General features: G+C 31.0%; 1 protein-coding gene across 1 annotated transcript; it reads left to right on the forward strand.

The window, feature by feature from the left end:
* The first annotated feature begins 399 nt into the window (after positions 1-399).
* LOC145057385 (eupatolide synthase-like) lies at positions 400-2,300 on the forward strand. The gene is made up of 2 exons (XM_079005210.1): positions 400-1,326; positions 1,440-2,300. The coding sequence occupies exons 1-2, from the start codon at positions 439-441 to the stop codon at positions 2,046-2,048; spliced, it is 1,497 nt and encodes a 498-aa protein (XP_078861336.1). The 5' UTR covers positions 400-438; the 3' UTR covers positions 2,049-2,300.
* Positions 2,301-12,676: the final 10,376 nt, after the last annotated feature.

The following is a 12,676-nucleotide window of genomic DNA, read 5'->3' on the forward strand; positions in this document are numbered from 1 at the left end:
ATAACGAATTGTTTACAATAAAAAGAAAAGAAAAAAAAAAAAAAGAAACTCCTAACATATTTGAACGTTTACTACCGTTAAGCTATATAATTTTATTCGTGCTACTTATTAACGCATTTTAATTTCACCATTTTCAAGATTGATAATTTATCCATTAAACAATCGACTTTGTGGTGCCAAGCAATTGCTAAAAATTTGTAACCATTGGAAAATTAAATAAATCATCAACTTTGTGGTACGAAGCAATAGAATTAATATTAATTTACAAATACATAGTCAATATAGTCACATATTCAACTTTGTACAGGAAGGAGATGGCGGCTGTCACGTCATCAACCTTTTTTATTTTAAATTATCATCTTAGGCTCCATTATAAATAGAGGTGCATGGATTCCATTAACTTCCAAACAAACACAACAAAGAAAAAAACCCATTCACATGGATATCTTCGCTTTCTTCCCTTCGTCCCTTTATTCATCAGTATCAATTCTCTTTTTTTCTTCTATCTTCATATATGCCCTGCGATGGATGAAAACATCCAAGGCTGCCCCTAACCTCCCTCCTAGCCCTCCTAAGCTTCCGATAATAGGAAACTTGCATCAAGTGATTGGTAAAAACTTCCATCAAATCCTATGGAAAGTATCCCGAAAATACGGCCCTATTATGACTGTCCATTTAGGTGCCACACCATACGTCATCATCTCCTCCAGTGAATTTGCAAACCAGGCCTTAAAAACCCACGATCAGATACTTTGTAATCGTCCACGTTCCAAGGGTTTCAAACGACTAACCTTCGACTACATGGACGTTGCTTTCTCCCCTCATGCTGAACAATGGAAGGAGATGCGAAGGGTTTTGGTAACCGAGTTCTTAGGTTCTAAGAGGAGTAGATTGTTCAAAAAAGTGGTAGACACTGAGGTCAAGGGCATGCTTGATTCTTTTTCATCACTGCCTTTGAATACTACCATTGACCTAGACGAGAGGCTCTTTCATCTTGTAACCGACATTGTTAGCAAGGTTGCAGTGGGTAAGAGCTATAGAGAAGAGACGTTTAGAGGTAAAAAATTAAAAGAGATGCTTGATGATCTGGTAATCTCTCTTTGTGGTTCTGTTTCCGATATTTATCCAGGTAGATTAGGGTTGATATTAGACGAACTACTTGGGTTTAATCGGAGGCTAGAAAAGACTTTCAGTAATTTCGATGCCTTTCTTCAAATGGTTCTTGATGAGCATATTGATCATACTGGAACAAGTGACCATGAAAAAGACATGGTTGATGCATGCAGATCTCAGTTGACGACAAACGAGATGAAAGCCCTTTTGATGGTAAAAACTTTTACTTTTCTTATCTAGATTTATATACCATATAAATTAATATTGTTTCTCAAAAGACCATATAAATGTAAGCTAACTCTTATGATCTTAAACTTTATAATCAGAATGTGCTAAATGGAGCAATTGATACAACTACTACGACAATGGTGTGGACAATGTCTGAGATTATTAAAAATCCTAGAGTTATGAAAAAGCTACAGGAAGAAATTCGAAGATGTGTTGGAAGAAAATCAAGCGTTGAGGAAGCAGATGTTGCAAATATGTCATACTTAAAGTTGGTGGTGAAGGAGGCGCTAAGATTGCATTCGACTGTTCCATTCTTGCTTACAAGAGAATGCGTAAAGCATTGTCAGATTGGTGGGTACGACATCTTCCCTGGGACAAGAGTGTTGATAAATGCATGGGGAATAGGAAGGGATCCAAAAGTCTGGACAGAGAGTGCATCCATCTTCAATCCTGAGCGCTTAGAAAACCTTGAGTTGGACCGTAGTGAGATGATTCCATTTGGAGGGGGCAGAAGAGCTTGTCCAGCGGCAAGCGTTGCTACTCAGATTGTGGAATATACGATTGCAAACCTTTTTTACTCTTTTGATTGGAAACTTCCAAGTGGAATGAAGAACGAGGAACTTGACATGGAAGAGGTAGGATCCTTGATTGTTGTTAGAAAAACGCCTCTTACCCTTGTGCCCGTGAAGTATGACTGGCAAGACTAGTAATCGTCGATTTTTGATGTTACGAAGATTTTGAAAGTAATAAGCATGTGATAATTTTATTTGGTTACCTCAATAAGTTCATTGAATATGAGGTTTTGGATTAGTTGCTAGTGGCAGGTGGACCAATGGGGTGGGTTACTGTGTTTCCTTCTTTTTATTTGATTTTTATTAATCTACGATAAATTGCATCTAATCAACTAATTTGAAATCTTTAGAACCATGGTATTAAATTATTATTTAATGTTTTGAGTTTGAATGTGTCATGGTAGCCCCGTAAACCTTACTTTATCTATTAATGCTATTATTGTACCATGTTTCGATCATATTTTGTTATGGGCATGATCCGTAGACAACAATATTTTTTCATACACAAGTCATGCTTTAAAATGTTGTATAGTACAATCCTATAAAGCATAATTTGTTGTATATGTAGAAAAAATGTTGAGTACCAATCATTTTATATTTTTTTCATTGTTTTTCATGTTTTAGAATATTCAAAAAGTATTTCAAAAAGACCATTACCAAGAAGAAAGTGCACAACCAAATTACAAAGATGATATGACATGAAATGTGTTACTGTTTGTTGCAAAAATTATCTACATGTGATTTGACGTCTACGTATTTTTTTCTATTAATTATATATTCTCATAAATAAATTATAAAACTATTTTATTTATTATTGCTATTATTATGAATTTAATTAATATCCCCCTCCAAGCATTAGACATCTCCTATCATCACTACATAGTACCCATCATTTTATTCTAACCCAAACTGCACCTGTGACTACCATGAAAAAAAATCAAATACATGAAATCACAAAACCAAAAATCTAAAACACAAGACCATAACTAAACCAAAATCAGAGTCCATAAAAAACCAATATGGTAAATTAGAGACAATAGACCAAAGATCTATATATTGGAAGTAGCCTGGCAGATCCATAATAAAATATTAGGGACAACATACGTAAATTTTAGGGTAACACGTCAAGAAAATTGTAGTACTTTGAAAATGTTCACAAAACATTTTCATTGCGCCTAAAATTTTGAGGAGTAACACGGGACCCCGAGCTCCCGTTAAGTCCTGTCACTATAGTAACATATATGTGATATTCAAGAGCAACTATAGATAACTCAAAGCGACAAAATCAATCCTTCAACAACACAAACAAATAACTCAACATTACTAAATTGAACATTCAAATTGTGAAAATCAAAACTTCAAGAACATGTATTGATTCATTGGTATACCTTCAAGGACACATACATATGAGGCACTTGAACAAAACCTAACCAATACTCCTTGAAAAGAAAATCAGAACAAGATAGATATAATCGAACCAAGATTGGATATGTGATCTTCATCCCCTTTTCTTCTTTAACCATTCATTTGCATGACTGTATAACTAGAAATAAATATGTGATATTCACCCTTTACAAGCTTCAATTTGAACAATAAATTTATTGATTTCTTGGTAGCCTTCGATTTCCATATCTATGTATCATAAAGTGTTAGAAAATGGCATCACATGTTGGTTTTGGTTGTAATAGATGGAGAGAGTTAAGGATGAACAATGATTGGTATCTACTAATTTTATTTATTAATTAAAACTAAACAAATAAAAAGAATTGAGTTTATTGATGGTTTAGATAAAACCATAAATGAAAATATTATACACATCCAATTTTCAATAACAATATCCCTTCAATCGTTATATGCTCAGTAGATAATAAAAATATGACATTGTTTTTTTGCACAAAACAATTTCTTTCGTTCTCAATCATTATTTTTTTCTTATTTTAATTATACCTTTTAATAGTTAAATTATATATATAGGTAAATGTTCAAATGAGAACCAAAAAAGAATAAGAACCATAAAAACCATTACCTAATGCATCTAAAACTTATTAACTTCAACTTCCCTTTTAACATTTAGAGCAAAAACCTTCATTTATATCCTTCAACCACCAATCTGATGAACACCACCACTCTCATCCTTGTTGCACCACAGCCACCACCGGTGACGGTGGCTTCACCACTACCACCACCAGTGACGATGTCTCCACCACCAATCTACGAGATCCACCTCCAGATCTATGATTTTTGATGCTAGATCTACAATTTCCTCATTCAGATCTATAAGTTTTTCAGCTAGATCTCGTGATGTGGAAGGAGTTCTGATGGGATCTCGAGACGTGGAAGGATTTCCGTCTAATGTTCAGACAAAGGAGTTCCGAGAAAATCTAATGTTCAGACAAAGGAGTTCCGGTGGAATCCAAGCCAACACCGGTGCCACCATCTAGATGTGCGATTTCCGCTGTAGATCTATGAGATCCACCACCATTCAACCACTATAGAACCACCAGTAGTGTCTTCCTACTCCAAATCTATAAGTTTTGCTACTAATCGCCACCAGCAACGGCGATTACAATGTCACTGACTATTGAAGAGGCCAGTTACACGAGCACAAACATCCGACGAGACTAGATATATGAGATCTTGCGAGTGGCAAAGCAAGATCTTTAAGATTTGGTGTTGTTGTTACAACCAATGTGTCACTCATCATCTTCTTAACATCAGGTATATTATGATGAGCTTATATGAGTGTTTTTTTAACCTCTGTACAATTATCTTCATGTTTATTTATTGTTTTTTTACACCTTACACCATTTTTGCTACCTATTATGTGTTAAAAGGCTTAGTAAAAATCAGAATTAAGAAACATTTCATGATGCACACAATGTGTTTGATGATTTTCCTGAATGAAAATTTGAAACTGTAAATAGTGTTTGTTGTACATTAAGTTGTGAATAAGTGTATAAAACTTATGTATTAATATTTGAATAACCTAAATCCTACTGTGTGTCTGTGTGTGTGTTTTTTTTGTATTTATGAATAGTTTAAGTTGTATAAGTATTGTGAATGGTTTTTTTGATGCACACAAGGTGTTTGATGATTTGTGTGAATGAAAATTATAAATTTTGAAAAGTGTCTTTAAGTTGTGAACACTTTAAATGAGTGTCATAAACTGCTTTATTAAACTGTGAAGTAAAGTTTTGAAATATGAGTTTTAATTTGAGAATATAGTAATGAATGTATAATTTTTATGTATTAAACATCAAATTTATTATACTAAGTTGTGAATTTGTGTATTAAACTGTGAATTAACTGTATTAAGAATTTTAGGTTGATAATATGGATGTGAATTTATACTTTTGTGTATTAAATTATGAATGTATTGTAATAATTTGTGAATTTTATGTATTAAGCTATGATTTTTATGCTTTAAACTGTGAATTAACTGCATTATCTATGAATTTTTTGTTTAAATTGTGCATTAACTGTATTAAATTGTGAATTTTTTGTATTACATTGTTATTTTTATGTTTAAAAATGTGAATTAATTGCATTAATTTGTGATTGACTGTATTAAGTTGTGAATTTATAATGAATTTTATGTTAAAATATAAATGATTTATGTGAGAATGTTTTTTTAGTTTTCTTATGAAAATATTTATTTTTTGTGTTGTATAAATATGTAAGAAGATATTAGTTTTATAATTATTTTGCAGTAAACTTATAATAAGTGAATTAATTGGTTTACTAAATTATAAATATAATATTTAAGCTGTTAATTAACGATTTTATATACATTTTTGATTTAGAAGGAAGGATGATTGCGATGGTGACAATTGTGGCTGGTGATGTCGTATTGTAGTTGGTGGTGATGGTAGAGTTTGAGTTTGTCTTTTTTGAAATTTTAAATTATTGTAAAATGGATTGTATTAAGTTGTGAATTTTTGTGTATTAAACTGTAAATGGACTGTATTAAGTTGTAGATTTTATATAAATTTTGCCCTAAAATATGAATGAATGTATGCATGAAAATATAGTTGTGTATTAGTGAATTAATATGTTGATTAAATTGTGAATATGAAAATTTTAAAATGTAAATACGCATTACACAAGACAGGTTTTTCAAGAAAAACTAAAATTTAGAAAAAGAAAATTTGACTTTGTCAAGGCATAAATCTATTTTTTATTAATATTTTGTATGTTTGGTTGCAAAAATAAAAGGGTATGTATTAAAAAATATTACCAAATAAATTAGAACTATAATATTTGTTTTATTAAGCTGTGAATATGACCTAAAAATACAATTGAACTTAATGTTAGTCCGGCGGTGGTCCGACATCGGCACGACAACGGTCTGATGGTGGTCCGGCAACTTCCAAGAATAAGTGACAACTAGTTGTAAATAAAGGAATGAAAAAGTTTGTTTTATATAATTTTAATGTTTAATTTGTCTAAAATGTCTTTAATGAAAACATTTAAAAAATAGTTCTTAGGGTTCTTAACCTTTTGGGGTTCTCATATTTGAACCACTCCCTATATATATATATATATATATATATATATATATATATATATATATATATATATATATATATATATAGAGAGAGAGAGAGAGAGAGAGAGAGAGAGAGACTTTTTTTTAAATTAATTATTTTAATGTTTTATTTAAATTTAGTAGTTTGTCGTAATATGTTATTTAACTTTAATTATTATTATATTTATCTTTATGATTTTGGAATTTTATTTTAATTTTTTTAATTTTTGTTCGAACAAAAATAAAAAAAAAATAATGTTTTCTTTTACATTTATTTCGAATCCGTTATTTTGTTTTCATTTTTTTTTTTTGTCAAGATATTTGTGGGTTTTGAGCGGTAGCTGTTTGTCTAGAAATATTTTATATATCCTTTATAAAAATAATATTAATAATTTATCTATAAATAAACTAATTAAAATGTAAAATATGTTTTATTTATTGAATTAAAATATAAAAAATATATTAATTATTTATATATTAAAAAACTATTAATCATAAATTTATATATACTAATAATTATAGGTAAAATGTTAAAATATTCAATGTTTAAATACGCTATATTATATCGATTATTTAAATTTATTATAAACTAAATAATATAAAAACTAGTTTATTTGTTTGTTTTCGAGTTATAAAGATGAAAAAAAATAACACGTTATAAAAAAACAATTTGTTTAAACTAGTTTTTTTTTTTTTTTTTTTTTTTTTTTTTTTTTTTTTAATCTTTAACCAAAGCGTTTTAATAAAAAACATTATTCGAGCTAAACGTTAAAAACAAGTAAACGAATAAAAAAACACTAAAAAAAAATTATTCGGACAAAACGTTAAATAATGTATTTGAAAAAAGTGTCAAAACAAATAAACGATTTTTACATCATAGAAACAAAGATAAAAGTAAATAAATTAATGTTATGTGGTACTTTAACTTTTTTTTTTAATTTAAATAAAAATATTTATGTATCTTTTAAAAAATAATATAAAAATAAATAATATTTTAATAAATAGAGTTACAAATATTAACTAGTTATATATTAAAGAAACTATTTATAATAACTATTTAATTATAACTTAATTATTAATGATTAGTAAAAGGATAGAATCAATCATTAGAGGGTATGTATAAGTGGTTAGGGATATAAATAAAGTAAACCATATACAAATAAGACTGCGAGGAGAGCGCTTGCCAAACTCGGTCGTTAAGAGCTTAACGAGAGAAGAAAGAGTAAGGTTAGAAGGCATGATTGGTGGAAATGGGGTGTAATGGATTGCTTTGATCAATATAAATTTCTGACCTAAATTATTTTATTTCACCAAACAAACAAACTTGATTTTAATTAAAAAAGTATTTTTACCTCTAAATATCAAAATTTCAAATTACAATTCAACTACGATAAAGATTTTCTTAAACTCATTAAAGTATTTGCCCGATGAGGATCGTCTGATTTTTAACAATGCAAAGAAAGATATTGTTAAAAAAAATATCAATGGGATATGTAGTATTATTTTTTATGTCTTAAATATAGTTTTAATTTATATTTTTCATTTATTATTAAGCCGTGTTTTAGTCTAGTATTAAGTCTTACTTCAAGTATTAAATCAACATTTTAGGTTTCCGTAAGTTTTAGACAGTAAGTCATGTTTTAATTTTTTAATTGTATTTTATGTTTTAAATTCGTTTTGATCTTTTTTATTTAAATATTAATTGTCTGTCTTTTAAAAAAATACTTATAAAATTTATGTAATATTAAATGTTTTTGTATTAAAAAAATTAAATTAAATTTGAAAAAGAATATATATATATATATATATATATATATATATATATATATATATATATATATATTGCTAAGAGTGTTACCACTCCATATGAAATGCTAAGAATTAGATACTAAAACTAAAAAAATAACATGACATTTAAAAAATGATATAACAAGATGTTAGAAATGTTACCACTCCTTTTGATCTAAAAAAGTCTAGTTAAATAAGATGTACCACTATGGATCTTATATTTACAAGATTGAATCAAATATATATGTCAGCCACAACAATGAAACCATCAATCCTGGAATAAAGCTACTCCATATCTTATTTAATTCGGCTATAACTTTATGTACACATAATACACAAAAATTATTTAGTGACCAAATTGAAACTAAATCAATAAAATCATAATGTATGATGATATCCTAACATTAACCATAACTTTATACACTTCATGTTTTAACTTCGCTTTCTAAATAATTTATAAATATATGTTGAATGATGAGTGAATTTCTTTATGTTATAAACATATTTAAAAAAAAACATATTTTTTGTTGAACCGATTTGGTGACTGATTTAACTGATTTGCCCACCAGTTTAACCCGTTTTCCATAATATATATATATATATATATATATATATATATATATATATATATATATATATATATATATATATATATATATATAACAAAGAATTTATATCATAAATTTACATAACCAAGATTTTGATATTATAAAGTTATAGACATAACTATCAGAAATATCGATCTTCAAGTTGAGAAGATTGATGTTAAACTAGAGTTTGGTATGCGTTGAAATTGTTGGATTAGTGTCTAAGTCTATAACTATATTTGGTAAGTACTTGACCATGTTTTGCATGGTCTTTTTGGGTTGCATGCACCAAAGCAACTTAACAAGGTGATTTAAGAATAGAGAGGTTAATATAGTTTATTATTATATTACATGAATAATATATTAAAGGAAAAATCATATATTAACATTAGACAACAATTAATTGAGAATTAATTATGTGGCTAAAAGGCATTAATTAAATATCAGGGACTAAAACTGTCAAATGTGTGATAGTTGAATATTGGGCTGAGGAGCCTTATGGACTAGGCATGGACGAAATTAGGGATGTGTCAATCCTAATTTCGGCCATAAGGGCCCTATTCTAGAAGCTTCGTTGGATTGCTTAAGGCCTAAGCTGTCCATTTGGGTTTTGACTGAAACCCTAGCAGCACCAATATAAATAAGACCCCAAGGCATCCAATTTTCGGCCACTTCAACCCTAAGAGTCTCCATAGCCGAAATTGTGCCTCTCCCTTCTCTCCAATATATCCTCTTGCTTGGGTGGTGTTTGTAAGCCATTAGAGGAGTGACATTTGTGACTCTAAGCTCCAAGACAAGAAGATTCAAGCCATTGAAGAAGAGGTAATCATCTAGATCTGTTTTCTTATGACAATTTCGAAATATGTATGCTAGATTTAGGGTTTATAAGTCTTGGATGAATTGCATGTACAATAGAGAAACCTAGATTGAAGCTTTAGGGTTTGCATGAGCACATAAGATGTTATTTTGTGTAAAACCCATCTGTGGTATCAGAGCTTTGTTTGGTTTCTATTGTATTGATGCCTTGTATGTTCATGTTGCTGAAAAATATAGTTTTTTGCCTTCTGCCCGATCTGACTCGGCGAGTCACTAGCTGCACTCGGCGAGTCAGCCCAACTCGACGAGTCCAGTTGGTGACTCGGCCATTCAGGGAGTCAGATAGAGGGATTTTCAGGATTTCTTGCTATTTTGCTGAAGGATAATTACTAAAATCGTTTTTGACTAATAAAATTCGGATTTTATTGTTGCTATATGATTATCCTTACTAAAACAAAAGATAATTACCATTTAATTGAATAATAAATTCCTTATGTGATAAAATTTGATTATTTGATTTATTTGATGAATTATCTTGTGATTAAAATAGAATAGATCAAATCTAGATAATCATTAAATTAAATGTTTAGTTTAAATTATTTTCTATTTGATCCTATGTGTTTTGAAAAGTTCAAAACTTGCCCTCAAGTTTTGAAATTTAAATTTTTTATTAAAAGTTTAATTTGAATTATTTAAATTTCAAATCTTAGAATTTTACAAGTTTAAAATTCAACCTTATACTATATTTATTCTAAGATTAATATATATATATATATATATAACTTAAACTGCTAGTCTTACCGTTAGTAGGTCTCATTCACGAAGTCGATCTATAAGGGGGGTATAAGGTTATGGCTTATAAAATGGCCGTTTAATGGATGTACACTCTCACCCACTGTTTCCTTGATTGGTGGAGGGTCGTTATCCGAATAGGTAGGATAGGGCAACCCTTTCCTCATTAAAAGTATAATGAATTTATAAAAGTAACTAAATGTTTTTCAAAAATTCCCAATCTTAGTTACTTTGGGCAAAAAGTGAAATTGATGCAATTCCATGAAATTACACTTTGTACCCTTGCTAAGACGTTAGTGGAGCGTGTGTGGTTAACCAGCACACAAATTGGGTTCTAAGCAAAGGTGGCAAAGGGTGACTCATTGTTTGTCATAGTTCGATGGAGCGTGTGTGGTTAACCGGCACATCGAATAGGTGACTGTAATAATGAGCACACCATGTACATTTGCATGGTTATTCACACTCGCTTTGTGATCCTCGACATCCCATTCACAAACTTGAGGGGCATATCGAGATTTAAACATGCAATTGAAAAGTTCAATGATTCTCAAAAGATCTAGGAGTTTTCAATACATTTAAAACTTAATCTCTTTTTCGTTTTTCATGGTGGAGAATTAGTGAATCGTCATTCACTTACCTTCAAATTATTTACATGTTAGATTACGACATCCCTCTTCTAATTTGTAAATAATGTTGTTAGATCCTAGCCCTAATTTCTCATTTGGGTGTCTAGTTGGGGATTCATTTCTAATGAAACTTTGTCTCTTTTCTATTTCAGATGTTGAACGTCAACAACAACGCTTCTGGCTCAAATTCCTCTGGCTCGTTCTCACTCATGAACTTGTGTGGGAGAGTGATCCTTGACGGGTCCAACTTCAATGATTGGATCCGTAACATTTGAAAGGTCACTCTTTACGAGGACAAGGAGTATGTCCTCGATGAGAAGCTGAAGGAAATTAACATCAACATTGCCTCTGCTGAAGAGATCGCGGCCTTTGAGGCCCATGAGCATGATGCTACGAAAGTCCATTGCATCATGTTGGCGACTATGACTGTAGAACTCCAAAAGTCCTATGAGGAAATGTATCCCTATGAGATGCATCAAGATTTGTTGGACCGGTACCACCAGAGCGCTAGGCAAGAAAGGTACGAGATCATCACTTCGATGATCACTGCTCAAATGGGTAGTGGAGAGTCCCTTACCACTCATCTGCAAATGATGCAGAGATATGTTGATCGCTTGCTAAAGTTAAATGTTAATTTTGATGAAGAGCTGGCGATTGACATCATCCTTCACTCCTTGCCTCCCTGCTACAACCAGTTTTGCATGACCTACCACATGAATAAGGAAGATGTCACTTTGAGCAAGCTTCAAGGCTTGCTGAGAGCAATCTCAAAGATAAGTCTGTTGCATCAACTCCTACTCCTGTTGCTGCCCCAGTCTTGGAAATTGGGCAAGGGAAGGGTAAGAAAAGGAAGGCTCCCTCAAAGAGCATCCGCAAGGGAAAGTACCAAGATGGTACCTTTTCTAGTGGAACAATGGTTGGTTCTGCTAAACCTAACTCCAACCCCAAGGAGGTAGAGTGCCACCACTGCCACAAGATAGGGCATTGGAAACGAAGCTGCCCAGAGTATCTGCAAGCAATCAAGGATGGGAAGATCAACCTATCCTACACAGGTATTTACACAATTAAATCTAATGATTCATCACATGCTATTTCTTGGGTACTTGATACAGGATGTGCCTTTCACATTTGTTCTGATTTTTAGGGCCTAAGAGGAGATAGGGATGTGGAGCATGGGAAGATAAATTTGATCATGGGGAACAGAAGATCGTCGCTTGTCACCAAGATTGAAGTTTACTCTTTAGTGCTCAGTAGTGGATTAGGATTAGATTTAAATAATTGTTGCTATTCGCCAGATATGGAAAGAAACATCATTTCATTTCTTGGTTTGTATAGACAAGGTTTTAGATATTCATTTGATAATGAAAAGGGTTCTATTAATGCTTATCTTAATGGTGTTTTCTATTTTGAAGTATTGCCTTGTAATGGAATATATGAAACTGTGATGGTTGTAGACAATTTAGGAAATGATGTGTTGTGTATTGATTCTTCCAATGGTTCAGATAAAGCATGCTTGTGGCATTGTCGCCTTAGACTTGTCAACAAGAAACGCATAGCCCAACTCCAAGAGGATGGAGTGTTGGAGTCATTCGACATTAGGGACGATGACGTGTGTGAGTCTTGTTT

This window comes from Lactuca serriola, chromosome 6 (assembly GCF_051521515.1).
Source record: "Lactuca serriola cultivar US96UC23 chromosome 6, Lser_US96UC23_V15, whole genome shotgun sequence".
NCBI classification, from domain to species: Eukaryota; Viridiplantae; Streptophyta; class Magnoliopsida; order Asterales; family Asteraceae; genus Lactuca; species Lactuca serriola.